The sequence below is a fragment of the Sphaerodactylus townsendi genome, linkage group LG06 (assembly GCF_021028975.2).
Source record: "Sphaerodactylus townsendi isolate TG3544 linkage group LG06, MPM_Stown_v2.3, whole genome shotgun sequence".
NCBI classification, from domain to species: domain Eukaryota; kingdom Metazoa; phylum Chordata; class Lepidosauria; order Squamata; family Sphaerodactylidae; genus Sphaerodactylus; species Sphaerodactylus townsendi.
Window position 1 is genome coordinate 34805216 of NC_059430.1, and position 15615 is coordinate 34820830.

Consider the following 15615-nt stretch of genomic DNA (forward strand, 5'->3'; position numbering starts at 1 on the left):
GACTAAGGATCTGATGCAGTATGTGATAGCTTCATGTGTATGTGTTCATAATTATTGCTTAACATGGATATGAAGGAGGCTTGAATGATTTAATAGCATTCCAGGATGTAAGAAATTGATTCCAAATCCTGTTTCGGGAAGGAAATTTGACATCCATTCTTTAAAAACTTTTATGCGCAATTATGTTGTGCTACTGAAAGAATTATATCTTCCATATGTTGAGGTTGGCCCCTGGAGAGTGCATTACTTGCTGGAGATGACCTGGTGATAAAATGGGAAATGCAGCTGGTGATGGCAATGGTTCTGCTATTTCTCAGAAAGCCTACCTTGCTCCATTCAGATGAAAACTACATTTGAAAAACCGAACTGCAAAAGGCAAAATAAAACTAATATCTTCTAGACTGCTATTGCCCTGCCAGATTAGTCAAGGCTATCAGACCAAGCAAAATGGCCTCACAAAGATTCCAAAAGGCAGGAGAAATAATCAAGATGTGGCCTGTCTCCAGGAAAAGAATGGCTACAGAGCTGTTGAGTAGCTGCTGCAAACAGCTCTTCTGACATCTCTGAAGTAGGGAATGAGCAACAAGCTGGTATCAGAGACTTCCCTCTCCATTTTGTGGATGGAGAAGAAACTCAAAGAGAAACAGATTCAATTTAGGGCAGAAATAAAATATTTTCTAAGCCTCACACAATTTTCAGCAAAATATGGTCAACTATTTCAAACCCAAACACTGAAACATTTTCTTAGTAACTAAAAGCAGGGGGGGAAATTAAAACATCCAAAATGCAATGAAATTGATTAGCTAAGATATTTTGAATATGTTTTTATGTTATAAATAAAGAATCCAATAGATTTAAAATGCAACAGATTTCCCATGTCTTTCATATTACACATAAACATAATTTTCTGGATTGTCAGTATTTGTCCAACTTTGCATTACAATTGTAGTCAGCTTCCTGTCCTCTAGGGGCTGTATGCAAATTTGAACAGTCAACCTGAGCAAAAATGTACAAATATTTATTTCTTTCCTTTCAACAAGTAATATCAAGAGCTATTCTCTCAGCACTGCCTGATAGGCTTCTTGCTGACAGGTTCTAAGGGAGCTCCCAACTCTTTATATTAAAATGAAAGGTGTCTGCTATCACAAAGAAATTTGGAGTAATGGGCTGGATGGGAATGAACGAAGCAGAAACTTAATCCCGACAAGACAGAAGTTATCTGGGTTAGTAGACAGGCAAACCAGGGACTTCAGATCTTCAAGGTGATAAACCCCTTGAAAAGCCAGGTTTGGAAGTGCTAATCAACATAGCAGTCACCTCAGAAAATTCAGGTGGCTGTGATGGTCCAGAGTGCTTTTGCCCAGCTTCAACTTGGGTGCCAGCAGAATCCATTCCCAGATCAGTCATATGTAGCACCGTGATTTTTAGTTACATCTATCCTGAACGATTACAATATACTCTACTTGAGGTTATTCTTGGAGAGTGTCTGGAAGTTGCAGCTAGTGCTGAACGTAACAGATAGACTGCTAGTTGGGGCCAGCTATCAGAAGCATGCAATCCCAATATTGATGGCAATCACAGTGGCTACTGATTCACTCCCAAACCCAAGTCAAGATGCTGTGTGGTTTCTGGGCTGTATGGCCGTGTTCTAGCAACATTCTCTCCTGACGTTTCGCCTGCATCTGTGGCTGGCATCTTCAGAGGATCTGATGTTGGGAAAGCAAGTGGAGTATATATCTGTTGGAGTGTCTAGGGTGGGTGGGGAAACCTTGTCTGTGAGTAACAAAGGTGGCAACCAGGTCAATAGTTGAGGGCATCTGAATAGAAGTATGAGTAACAATGAAGACTATAGCCTGGGAGTAACCCTGTAGATAGCAAGGTCACTGGTGGGAGCATCTGAATAGAAGTATCCTGGCCTTTGTTTCTTTTGTCTATGGTCATCCTGTGTTTGTGTGGAGCTGGTTTGACACAGTCTTGACCCTAGTATTTTTCAACACTGGCAGCCAAGTTCTGTTAATGAAACCAACATCAGATCCTCTGAAGATGCCAGCCACAGATGCAGGCGAAACGTCAGGAGAGAATGTTGCTAGAACACGGCCATACAGCCCGGAAACCACACAGCACCCAAGTGATTCCGGCCGTGAAAGCCTTCGACAATACCAAGTCAAGGTGTTGGTTTTGATCTTTAAAGCCCCACATGGTTTGTTATCCTAAGGACTGCCTTTTTCCATTTGCCTCTGCCCTAGAATTAAGATCACTGGGAGAGGCCTCCAGAATTCCATCATTTAAGGAGGAGGAGGAGGAGGAGGAAGAAGAAGAGTTTGGATTTATATCCTCCCTTTCTCTCCTGTAGGAGACTCAAAGGGGATTACAATCTCCTTGCCCTTCCCGCCCTCACAACAAACACCCTGTGAGGTGGGTGGGGCTGAGAGAGCTCCGAAAAGCTGTGACTAGCCCAAGGTCACCCAGCTGGTGTGTGTGGATGTGCACAGACTAATCTGAATTCCCCAGATAAGCCTCCACAGCTCAGGCAGCAGAGCAGGGAATCAAACCCGGTTCCTCCAGATTAGAGTACACCTGCTCTTAACCACTGCGCCACTGCTGCTCCTTTTTTGGTGGGTACATGAGACAGTCTTTTCAGTGGCAGCTCCATCATTATGGAACAACCTCCCTAGAGAGCTTAACCTGGCCCTGTCACATTCAATCCTTAGAAGGCAGCTGAAGATAGTTTTATTTAGCACTACATTTAATTAAAGCAGTCCTAAACTATGATTTTAAATGTTGTTTTAATGTTTTATATGTAATCTATTTTATGTATTTTATTAATGTTGTAAACTGCCTTGAGTTCTGAAAGAAAGAAAGAATACAATTAGCTCCACATAACTATGTGGTTTACCTGTGTTGTAACCTCTTCCAAGAGCTGGCCAGGGGCGGTGATTCTTCCAAAGGTTTCCCAGATACCAGTCACTCTGATTTTCCACCAAACCAAGAACTTGTTGGCCTGGAAAACAGAAACCAAACACAGTGTAAGAGACTTTCCTCTGTGATACACCTCTGAAGATGGCAGCCACAGATGCAGGTGAAACGTTAGGAACAAGATCCACCAGACCATGGCCACACAACCCGGAAAACCCACCAGAACCAGAAACCAAACAGACTCTTTTACAAAAGGCAATCAGGACACACACACAAATGTCAGAGTGGCACAAGGAAAACAGAGAACGCTTATCGTGGAGAATAGTTGCCTCATTAAATTGAGAGTGATGTCAGATTAACCAGAACAACTGGGATGAACTTTTGCAGACACCAACGAAATCTAAAAAGGCACTAATACAATGCAATGTGGGCAGACCCACACATGGTGCATTGTACAAGTCTAATCTAGATGTTACCAGGGCGTGCACCACAATGGCCAGATCTTTTCTAGCTGACTAATCACTGAGCCCTCCGGGGGAGGGCGGTATATAAATATAATGAATAAAATAAATAAATAAATAAATTCTGGAAAATAGCATTCCTGGCCCTGGCAACCACCCATTTGTCCAGCAGTAGGCCCAGGTCCAGAAGCACCCCTAAGTTACAGACTTGTTCCTTCATATGGAGTATAGCACCATTTAAAGTCTAAATTCTCAGAAAATCCTTCTGCTCACAAATAGAACTTCTGTATTCCCAGGATTAAGCTTCAGATTATTAACCTGAATCCCCACCAAAATTGCCTGGAAGCAAATAATGCAGCTAGACATCATTCACTTACCACTACTTTCCATTTTACCTTTTCCCTAATTTCTTTGCTAGCCCTCATTTGCCTTTGAAAAGTAATCTAAGACTGATTATGCACAAGACGCCTGCTGGGAGAAGGAGGCAAATGTCCATCATGGAAAGATTTCTTATATGAATATATTTCTTTGAGCTTCACTTTCACTTTCCATTCCTTAGTGGTAAGCAAGACTACTTCTAGCACAACTTTTAATTTGCTTTGCCGCCAGAGTGGGCAGATTTGCCAGTGAGCACAGCTTTGTCCCAAACATGTTCCCTCCACCCATAGCCAAACTACTTAGCTCTACTCTTCTCCCTCCTTTGCACTGCCATCCATACCTTCCCTCTCAACCCCCCTTCCATGTTGAGGGTTCCTTCCTGCTTCTCTAAATGCTGATATTGATATCTCAGTATAATAACAACAGAGAGGGCTTAAGAAAAGGATAAGCAGGGTCTCTTCTTGGCTCCACCCACCTCCCTTACTCTACTTCTGCCCTCCCCAATGATCAGAAGGCCTTGTAAAAACTTTATTTCAAACATGCTTTTATTTTAAAGGAAATCTCTCACTTCTCCTGTGACAGTAGCAGCAGTAGGAAGTGCATATGTGTGGAGGGGAAGGGAAGGGAAGAGAATATCAGGTCTAGACATGGCCCTCTTCTTCAGCAGTGTGTAGTCCAGATAATTTAAAAGCATTTTAAAATCCAGCAAAATCTTGGCACTACAGAGTGTGATGAGATCTGTGCCTTTAAGGCTGAGTTGATGGGTGAAGAGAAACAAGAAAAGTAGAGCACCAGGAGAGTTCTCTGCAGAAAAACTGAGCAGCAGGAGTTAGTTCCTCCTCGTGCATAAACACAGAAATGCAAGGAGTCCCCACTACAAGCCCACTGTGCAGTGAAAAGGCCTGAGGTAAGTATTCCATGTATAATGGATCTAAGACTTTTAAGGACAGAAAGAGAGAAAATTGGGCCCAATGAAGGACTTTCTGGCAGTAGGAAGGCTTTGGGGGTTTTCCTTCCTCCCCACAGCTCGAGAAAGCCAGGGATCTGGATTACACTATTAAGACAATACTGACTTAGATTTTATAGGTATTTGCTGGTGATTGCTGATATAATCTCCTCTTTTGTTATTTAACAATTTAATACAAATAAAATATTTAATTTGTAAATATTGAAGTTAGGAAGGTTCTCTCTGCTTGCTCCATTATTTCAGAGAGCAGAATCATATGGTTTCTTATTATAATGTCACACAGACTTGCTAGGTTGTGTTGTTCCCCAAAAGAAGCCTCCCATTGATTTTGCTGTCTCAAACTCAGCATGGTAAATAATTGGCAACAGTGATGAAACGCCTGGGCTTAATTTATTTTTCTAAACATCCCAGACTCTTAATAAGTGTGGGATTAATATTTTATCTTTAATTGAACTATTGCTTTCTTTTCTTTTTCCCCCCAACAAGATACGTTAAATGGGAAGTTTATAAAAGATTGTTCTAAAATGTAGAGTACTTTTTGATCTTCAAGGTCAGTTCGATGTATTAAAAAGCACCAATTGGGCTGCATGATTGTGCTTTGAGAAAGGTCCTGAGGCAGGGTGATGCAGTTGGATTGCTATCGCCAAGCAAGTTTGGCCCTGGATGAGGAAGTGCTTAGGAGCCCTGTGTAAGCCATTCTGGATCATTTGGCAGAACACTGAGCAATACATGTAACAACAAGAAGAAAATTAACAGTTTATTGTATGGTTTGGTACAGTGAGTCCTCCTTTAATTGATTCTTAGCATTGTTTGTGTTTCCTAAGAATGCATAGTATGGCTGCTATCCATTTTTCCCCACGCAATATTCCTTTTGCCACAAACGAAAATATAATTGGTCCAGTTTTGCCTTTTCCTTTGGATTCAGCCTGCAAGCAGAGCTTTCCTTTTTTTTTTGTGCTTTCAAGTTGCTGCCAACTTATGGTGATCTGTAGGGTTTACAAAGAAAGAGACATGAAAAGATGGTTTGCCATTGCCTGCCTTTGTGAAGTGACCTTGGTGTTCCTTGGGGGTCTTCTACCCAAATACTAACCAGGGCTGACTATTCTGATCTGATGAGACTGGGCCACCCTGTGCTATCCAGGTAATGGCTGATATCTACCTAGACCAAGGGTGTCCAACTCTGGCACCCCAGTTGTACATGGACTATTATTCCCATCAGTCCCTGCCAACATGGCCAATTGACCATGCTAGCAGGGGCTGATGGGTGTCATAGTCCAGGGGCGCCAGAGTTGGACACCCCTGACCAGTGGTGGGATTTAAATAATTTAACAACTGGTTGTTTACAAGCACCATTTTAACAACCAGTTCTGCTGAAGTGGTGCGAACCTGCTGAATCCCACCACTGCCCCTGACCTAGACAGTTCTAAAAGAAAATAAGTCACATTCAAGGCCCCTTTGGTCTATCTAGCTGAGCATCTTGCATCCCACAATGCCAGTCAAATATACCTGGAACCCCACAAGCAGGGAATAAAAGTCCTTTCTGAAGTGAGGCCTCCAGAACGGCACACTGCACTCCAGGTGTGGCCTGATTAACACTGTGTACAGCTGGATTATGACACCTTGCAATTTAAACGTTATGCCACTGTTACATCCCAGAACCTTTTTTCCCACTGCTGCATCACACTGGCTGCTCATATGATCGATCTGTACCCCAAGACACACACTGTCGCCCAGAAGTGTAGCCCGCCTTCAGCATGTGTGTTTCTCCTTTTGCTACTGAAATGAAGAACTCTGCATTTAATCTTGTTGTATTGATCATGTTCATATTCACCTAGTTTACCAGTGTGTTCAGACCTCATTGGATTTTTTTATCTCTATCTTCAGGAATGTTCACTTCTCCTCCCAATTTGGTGTTGTCTGCAGATTTAATGAGTGGTCTCTCCACTCCCTCATCAAGATCATTTATGAAAATATTGAAAAATACAGGACCCAGAACTAAACTTTGTGGTACCCCACTGGGCACCTCCCTCCAATCAGATGAAATGCCATTGACAACTACTCTTTGAATGTGATTCTCCAACAGTTCCCTAATCATTTAACTATTCTAGAGTCCAATTTTCAGTCTTTCAGTTTGTCCATCAAACCAGCATGTGGAACCCTGTCAAATCCTTTACTGAAATCCAGTAAACAACATCAACATTGTTCCTATGATCCAGTAAGGTCATCACTTGATCAAATAAGGAAATAAGGTTGGTCTGGCAAGATCTGTATGGAACAAATCTGAGCCAACTTCCCTAGATCACCAAGTTGTCCTTCAGATGCTTGCAGATTGACCTGTTTAAAAACTGCTCTAGTATCTTCCCTGGAACAGAGGTCAGACTGACTGGCCAGTAGTTTCCTGAGTCATCCCTCCTCCCTTTTTGTAGAGTGGGATAACATTCGCCCTCCTTCAGTCTTGTGGCACATCTTCTATCCTCCAAGGGGCCTTGAAGATGATAGACCAGTGGTGGCGAACCTATGGCACGGGCAGTGGTGGCACTCAGAGCCCTCTCTGTGGGCACGCACAAAAAGAGTCGCTTCCCCCCCCCCACACACATCTAGGCTGGCCTGGGCCGCTGTTAAACCCCACTGATTTTCATGCGAAGAACTAAAGCATGATCCTTTACCTGGGAGTAAGCTCGGTTGCTGACAATGGGGCTTGCTTCTGAGTAAACCCTCCTAGTGTCGTGATTCACTCGTTGAAAGAGTTGCACAGTTGCTTCAAAGCAAAGCCACCAACTACCACCAAGCTTACTCCCGAGTAATGCACGCCTCAGAGCCAACCGTTTCCCCTAAACTAAAACCTCAGTATTCAGGTTAAATTGCCGTGTTGGCACTTTGTGATAAATAAGTGGGTTTGGGGTTGCAATTTGGGCACTCGGTCTCGAAAAGGTTCGCTGTCACTGTGATAGACAAAGGCTCTGCAAGCTCTCTAGAAAGTTCTTTGAGAACTCTCAAGTGTACACTATCTGGCTTGGAAGATTTGTACTTATCCAATGCATCTTGATACGTTTGGAAAATAAATACCTTATGGTAGTCATATACTAACTCACTTCACCAATACATTGTGATGCTTTCTTGCTGAGAAACTATATCTGCATCAGATGTTGCTGCACTGAGAAATAGGCTTGATCTACCACAGGAGGCCTACAATACCTAGTGCAGGGGTAGGGAACCTGCGGCTCTCCAGATGTTCAGGAACTACAATTCCCATCAGCCCCTACCAGCATGGCCAATTGGCCATGCTGACAGAGGCTGATGGGAATTGTAGTTCCTGAACATCTGGAGAGCTGCAGGTTCCCTACCCCTGACCTAGTGCATTGTACTGCTTGTTTGGGCCAGCCAGACCCAGGCTGAAAAAGATGTTTATCAAAACCTCTTAGCTAGTTCATCTGGCTCTGTTATAGACTTCTAGACACAGTCATTTACACACAGTTCTGACAAAGCAGAATATTCTCCTGGAGTTCTCCTGGGAAGAAATCACAGTGCCAAGCCCTCTGGGTGGGTTGTGTTCTATTATGATCAATTCTCCACTGGCCACTTCACCAAACTAATTTCACTTCTTACTGTGTGGGCATTTGGAAGCTAGATCTCCTGAGGTGAGGAATTAGCTTCTTTAATTTTCATAGCCCCTGGAAAAAAAGAAAGAAAGAAAGAATCCCTTTGGGAAGACAAAGGCAAACATCGCGATCATCTTCTAGATCAGAACACAACAGTGACCACGATGCATTCCAATGGTTGGCTCAGCATTCTGCTCTGCCCGTCTTTCCTTCTTAAGAGTTATTATAGTAAAACACCATGACTAACAGCAAAAGCTTTGTCACTGTTTTCTACTCTGGTCCTACAGTTATGATTAAGTGCTCTCCTTTCACTCTTTGCTACTCCATGCACAAGCTTCTCTTATGAAAATGAAGCTGTCTTCTTTACTTATTCATACATCATCATTAACAGTGAGACAACGGGGGGTGGGGGTGGCAGCAAGAAGAAAGGCTATGATACTAGCTATGACCACAGAATGTATCCAGTCTAGCAGAACTACAGTGCCTTATCTTAAAAAGGGCTACATTCTGTGTGACAACAGGGCTACTGCAATCCATGTCATGAGCCACTTTTTTCTGTGGGTAACCACTGATTTTGCCCTGTCCTGGATAGCCCAGGCTAGCTTGATTTCATCAGTGCTTGGAAACTAAGCAGCAGTGGGCCTGGTTAGTATTTGTACGGGAGACCACCAGAGAATACCAGGATTGCTGTAGAGGCAGGCAATTGCAGATCCCCTCTGAATGTCTCTTGCCTTGAAAACACTAGGGGGTTACCACAAGTCAACTGCAACTGGATGGCACATTCGCGCATGCACGCACGCACACACACACAGCTCTGCCTACATTCTGGATCCAATGGAAAAAGCAAAGTTAGACCAATTGCATTTTTGTTTGTGCCAAAAGAAAAAACACCCAGAATATTACACAGAATAGCCACTGGCTGAGGACTTGGGAAAAGGTCAATATGGTGCACTGGTTAAACTGCTGAACTCACATTCTAAGTGCAAAAAATATGAGAATCTTTGGTTCAAGTTTCAGCTCAGCTATGAAATTTGGACTTGGGCAGGTCACACTGTCTCTGGGTCTAACTATATTCCAGAATCTTGGCATGAGTGCAGAGTGAGAGCCACTTGAAGAATGAGAGGAGGCTGGAATACATTTCTCCAATCTCACAGCTCATTTAAAAGAAAAAGCAACAGGAACAGCTCTTGCACACTAACATAACTTTATAGTGGCTGCCTTTATACTTGTTTTTGCACCCATTTCTGCTCTATGTCTTCCCTTTTAAAACATCAACAAGGATACCCCAAGTTTCAAGTCCTCTCTCCTTTAAAGAAAACTTATTCTCTACAGGTTGTCCTATTGTTCAGGAAAGTTGGCTGAAAGAGAAAAGGCTGCTTTAATAAAATACGCAAGGAAAGGTCATAGCATGATGATGACAATGAAGTAGAGAGCGACCTCTGTGCCTTCTGGTGCCATGGCCCACCAAGGAATATTGAAAATATTAACTATTCTTTGCGCTCTGATTCAGGAAGTACAGCATCACATTGCTTGTGTGTTGCAAGACATCCTACTATAATGGCCGGAATTCTGAAAATTCAGTAGGCATAAGTGGCTGGAATTCTAGCTGAGATTTAATGTTTGTTTTGCCATCCAAACTTGTCTCATTTGGCAGGCCATCTCCTGTTTCCAGATGGCATTATCAATTGCATTTTTATTTTGCTGTTCCTCCCATGAACTCAGTGTTGGGTATGTGGTTCTCACTCTGTGAGAAAGATGCAACCTGTACATGCAACAAGGCACAGCTGGAAACGTTACCTTCACAAGATGGCTCACTTTGATAGTATGAGGAGAGGTCACAATGGCCCCCTCCCCCAACATTCATCCTTATTGAGTGACTCAACTTTAGATAGGCTGGTCCAAAGCATCCACTGTACATTTCTCATGGACAGCAACCAACGTACTCAGAGAGTGTTAAATGAAGATGCGCTGCCAGTCAAATGTGCTACAAGAAAGTGTGATTTCTCTCTTCTAAAATCCACTGGCCAACCAAGTGTGATGTCACTCAGAATTGTCAATGTTCCCAGTGTAGCAGACTGATCTTTGCTCTAGGAAATTTGAAAAACCTATTTTAACTTCAGCTCTGCTGGTATATGGATTAGAGAGATTCAGCTTTATTCAAATGCAGATCACCATGGCGAATGGTGATTGGAATGCACTTCCCACCCCACTCTGGAAACAGAATCTAGCTGTTCCATATTATGGAGATTTTTAAAAATGCTACATCTCCTATTTTGCCCTGCTATCTCCAGTAATTACCACCTAGAAATATAGAACATAACAGCAGAACTGACCAGACTACGCAAGCAACCCAAGTAGTGGTTTGGGACGGCACTATTTTAGGAGCACCAGTGAAATGATGTTCAATGTGCAAGATATTTCCCAGAACAACAACCTAAATTTTAGAATTTCATGTACATAATATTGCTGTAATCCTTATAAAAGTCCTTCAAGGTAGGTCAGTAATACAACCACATAATGCAGATGGGAGACTGAAGGAGTGGTTTGCTTAAGGCTACCTTAGCTCGTGGCAGAGGCAAGATCTGGGCAGGAACTTTTTGTATAAGAGCTTCTTCTTTTAGCTGCTATGTTCACCAGAACCCCTTACAAAAGGAATGCCTATAACTTAGTGATAGTACATATACTATATCCACATGAATACTTAAAGGACTTTGGGTCACAAGTGCTAAGGAATGTTATGACAAAGAGATGCAAAATTCCTTGACTAAATATCAGGGAGGTCCTGATGAATGAGGAAACAGGATTTATCTGGGAATGGAACCATGAACCTCTAAGATTTCAGTGTCCTCTTGAAAGACAAATAGGAAGGACGGAGATGAACTGGGTGTAAATGTTTTGGCACATGCACCTTAATTAGAGAAAAGGCACAGAGCTGTACACAAGGGACCCACTCCAGATTTCATGACAGGACAAAGTGAAACCCAGCTGGGATAGGAAGGGTTACAAAGAATAAGTGACAAAAGGGAGTGAATCTATCTTGACCAGCCTGTGTTCAAAAGTTCATAAGTACCTGCATCCTTTCCAGAGAAGGAAGTGCTAAGGTAGCATCACTGATTATACGGCTTTTGTAAGCTCTTGCTAGATTTCTTTTCTTAGTTCTGTAATACACTATATTGATTTATAAAGGTTTACTGTACTGTACTGTACACTATATTGGTTTGATATAGTTTTCCAGTTCCTTGTGCTCTAGTGAATTGAGATTGTGTTTGGTGAATAAACATCCTCTCCTTTCAAGGATCTTAGACTGTGGTCAGATAATTCATCTTGGATCCCTAATGGCTCATCCATACAATAGACCTGAAACTCCTGCCAGGGCTACAAACTATCAGTTGGCCAGAGAGAAGGTTGTAATGTAGATGGAATAGTGCACATTCACACAGATGCACCTACCCCTGGCTGACCTCAAGCTACAGCTGGAGAAATAAAGGGCAGAGCATTTGTCCTTGTGGCTACTGAAAAAAAGAGGGAGGCAGAGAGGTTTAGGGGAAGAGGAATCACTCTCTCATGCATGCAGATTTATTCTCCTAGGCAAAGACAGCAGGAAGGAAGTGGAAAATTGTTTTATGTTCCTTGACACTCTGAAGAGTGGCTGCTAATCAGAACAGACTATACTGAACTCACTGGACCAATACTTTGAGTCAGTATACTGCCATATCTTTGGCTTAGTGCTGTACAAGATTCTCGAGCAAAACACCTGGATCAAGCACAGCAAAACATTCAAGTGTAACTACCAGTCACCTGGGCCCCAGCATCCTCCCCAGCATCCTTGGGTCAGCTTTGGTTTCTAGGACTATATGGAATCATCAGATTCCCCATGTTTAAATCCCATCACAAAACATTCAAGGCATCTAACATCTTTCCGTCCAACTGACAACTTTCCGTCCAGCTCATGGTAGATGTTGTTTCTTTGCCAGGCCCTTAAGAAAATGAGTAATTCAAAGGAACTAAGCAGGGCGGGATTCAGCAGGTTCGCACTACTTCAGCAGAACCAATTGTTAAAATGGTGCTTGTATGAAACCACTTGTTAAATTACTTGAATCCTACCACCAGAACCGGTTGTTAAATTATTTGAATCCCACCACTGGAACTAAGGTGTTAGTGGAACAACAACAAAAACCAGACAGGCAATGAGCCAACTTTGGGTCATTGCAATATCACATCCACAGGTTTACTTATGGCCCTACAGGATCTTACTTGCTTCAAGTCAGATTAATGTCAGTCTTTCATATGCATAAGATTAACTACTAGGTGTATGTGTGTAAGCCCTTTGTGTATATATATATTGTAGAAAAGTGATCCCGCCATACCTTTACATTTTCACTATTTACATTTTCTCTGTTTCTTTGAACAGTTCCTGTTGCAGCTTATTTTTATTTATTGATTGATTGATTTGATTTGGTATACTGCTCTGTCCCCAAAGGGCTCTGGGCGGTGTACAACATCATACATAAAATCATCATAAAACACCACTATCACAAGAGGAGCGAATAATAATTAGTCAATAAATAAATCTACAGTTAATACTCAAGCCTCGTGAACTATAACTATTAATCCCACTAAAACAGCGATTATTTCATTATTTTATTTTTGATCATTAAAAAAAGATTTTAAGCCTCTTGGCAGAGAAAATATTCCTGTGTTTTATACAGTACTCAGCATACTTTGAGTGCTAAACACGTATTTAAACTATCGTAAGAAAGAAATGCTGCATAAAAAAATATGCATTGACTTTAAAGCAGAGGTGCATGAAAAAATACAAAGGACCACCCACTAGGCATAACCACTGCCTGGTCATTACTTCCTTTCACATAATTTCAGCTGGGCTATTGCAGTGGATGAAGGATGGACAGCAGCCATGCCCAGTAGACTGTGCACAGAGCGTGCATCTGTAACATGCAGAAATATGATTATGGGATAAAGGTCTTTTTCCTCCCTCTCTTGCCTTTAAGTGATAATGCAGTGAAATGATCTTGAAGGAATGTGCTGAAGGCATGAAAGTAATTGCTCATGCACCATGACTGTGTCTTTCACAGATGCATTATTTTATTATTCAAGGGGATAAGAACTCTGTGATAAGCCAGGTAGTTAGCACAAGTCCTGTCAGTCGGATGTATCCAAGTAATGGAGAACACAGCAGTTTCCTTGCGATATGCAGTCAGTGTTATTATCCAAAAGATCTCCTCAGAAGCTAGTAAAGAAATTCCAAGTATTATCTAAAGTGACCTTTTTTTTAATGTGATGCCAAATGTCTCTTCTTGTCAGTTTACTGAGGAATTAAGCTGAATAAGATACAAGCACAGGAATTCAAACGCTGGAGCTGCATATCCTCCACAGATTAACCAACACAACAGCTGTTGTGAGACTGGCTTCTCTTTTTTAAAAAACAAAATGGGTATTTTTAAAAAATAATGAAGGGCTGATTAGTCTATGACCAATGTTTTCTTATCACGATGGAAGAAAACAAGATGTAATTGGTGAAAAAAGTTGTGCTTTTTAAATAACGTTCCTATTGAAGGAAGCAATCTGCTTCAGCATTGCTCCTTTGAACTCAAGTCACATTCAAGAAGCCTATGTAAGTCCTACACACTGCCGCTACTCTCTCAATAAGAAACTCTTTCCCTTAATTTGGTGTGTTTACAGGCTACTCACACTGACTGGTGAGGGAAACACTCTCTGTTCTTATCCAAAGAATCTCCACTCCTTGTACAGGCCTCCACATCTGATGCTGGAAGTTCTGTCTTTTAAGAAGGTACTTCTGGCCTCCAACAGATCCACTGCCTTTTTAGTGGTAGTATCCATGGTCTGAAATAACTTGATAGAGGATGGTAGGCACTATATCCAGTTCAGTTCAACAAATTATGTAAGGCAATTTTATTTCAGGAGGCATTTGGGAGATAGATGTACTGACTGAACTACTCAGACAATGATGTGCACATCTAGGATTATGTAAGTTTTATTGGGTTAATGTTTGTATAGATACTGGTCTTTGATTTTGGATGTGTGATGGCAATTATGTATTGGGCTACAAATTATCATTATCACAATGCTTTTATTTATAGATTATTTTTATATCTTCATACGTTTCTTTGCAAAATAAGCACCAATTACATAGCTTAAGAAATTAGGCTTACATCCTACTTAACTGGGGAGAAAGTCCCACATGAGACTTCTGAGTAGATCTGCTTAGAATTGTGCTCTCTTTCTTGTATTTAAAACAAGTTCTGGTACTGAGTTTGGAGGGAGGTGTTTCCATCTGAGCTACTTGCCTGTAATATGAAGGCTGTGCTAGTTTAGTTGATTCTTATTCTTTGATGCTTACCTGTATGACTTTAGTCTCTGCCTCTGCCTTCAAGTGCCTTGTGGATGTCTAGCTTGATCCTATGTACTGCCACAGCCTGTGGTCATCCCTTAATTTTGACATGCTGGCTACCTTGGCTTAAATGTGAACTCTTTCATCCTGACTGACCTACTGCCCAAAATATGTGCATCTTTCCAGTCTGTAATATCAAACCTATAATGTGCCTTGCTGTACATGCCTTGCTGTACATGCAGAGACAAAGATTTTCTAAGATAGTCCCATGACAGTAGCCATGCAATTGAGCCAGTTAAATGGCTGCCTAGTTAAAATGGCTTCAGTTTAGATATAAAAATATCCAGGACTAAAAGTTTGGAATTCCTCAATGCCAAAGTTGAAACTATCTCCATAAGCTCAGATAGATAGATGAGGATGGGTGGCCCATCAACAGAATTCAGAACCTAATCTGTCCACTTGTAACAAACTAAAAACATTCAAAAATTGGGCTGTGCTGAACAGGATCTCTGGAAAGAGAAATGGCATTTCTAAAGATCATGATGATTCTACTTTATCAGGTATCTTGATGCTACATGGAAAATTCAGCTGGACACAGGTGACATAGACTAAACTCACCCATCTCTTTCAGTCAACTCTGGGTAATGTAAATGAGGTCACTTCATTCATCCAGTTCATTCATCCAGTAAACAACATCACTTCATTCATCTAGTTATTCTTGCCTGGACTATCCTAGTATTCTGCAGGTACAGTTCAAAGGTCCATGGCATTCTGACATGACAAACTTGAGATCTCTTGGCCAGCATGTACATAGCTCCACCCACTTTCCCTCCACCATCACTAACTGGTAAATACCGTGTTTCCCCGAATATAAGGCAGTGTCTTATATTAATTTTTGCTCCCAAAGATGCGCTATGTCTTATT

General features: G+C 41.7%; 1 protein-coding gene across 1 annotated transcript in view; it reads right to left on the bottom strand.

Moving 5' to 3' along the window:
* The window catches only part of LARGE1 (LARGE xylosyl- and glucuronyltransferase 1), a 405097-nt gene that overhangs the window by 94896 nt on the left and 294586 nt on the right, over positions 1 to 15615 (bottom strand). The window contains 1 exon segment of the mRNA XM_048499683.1: positions 2897 to 3001. Within this exon segment, the coding sequence (XP_048355640.1) occupies positions 2897 to 3001 (105 nt within the window).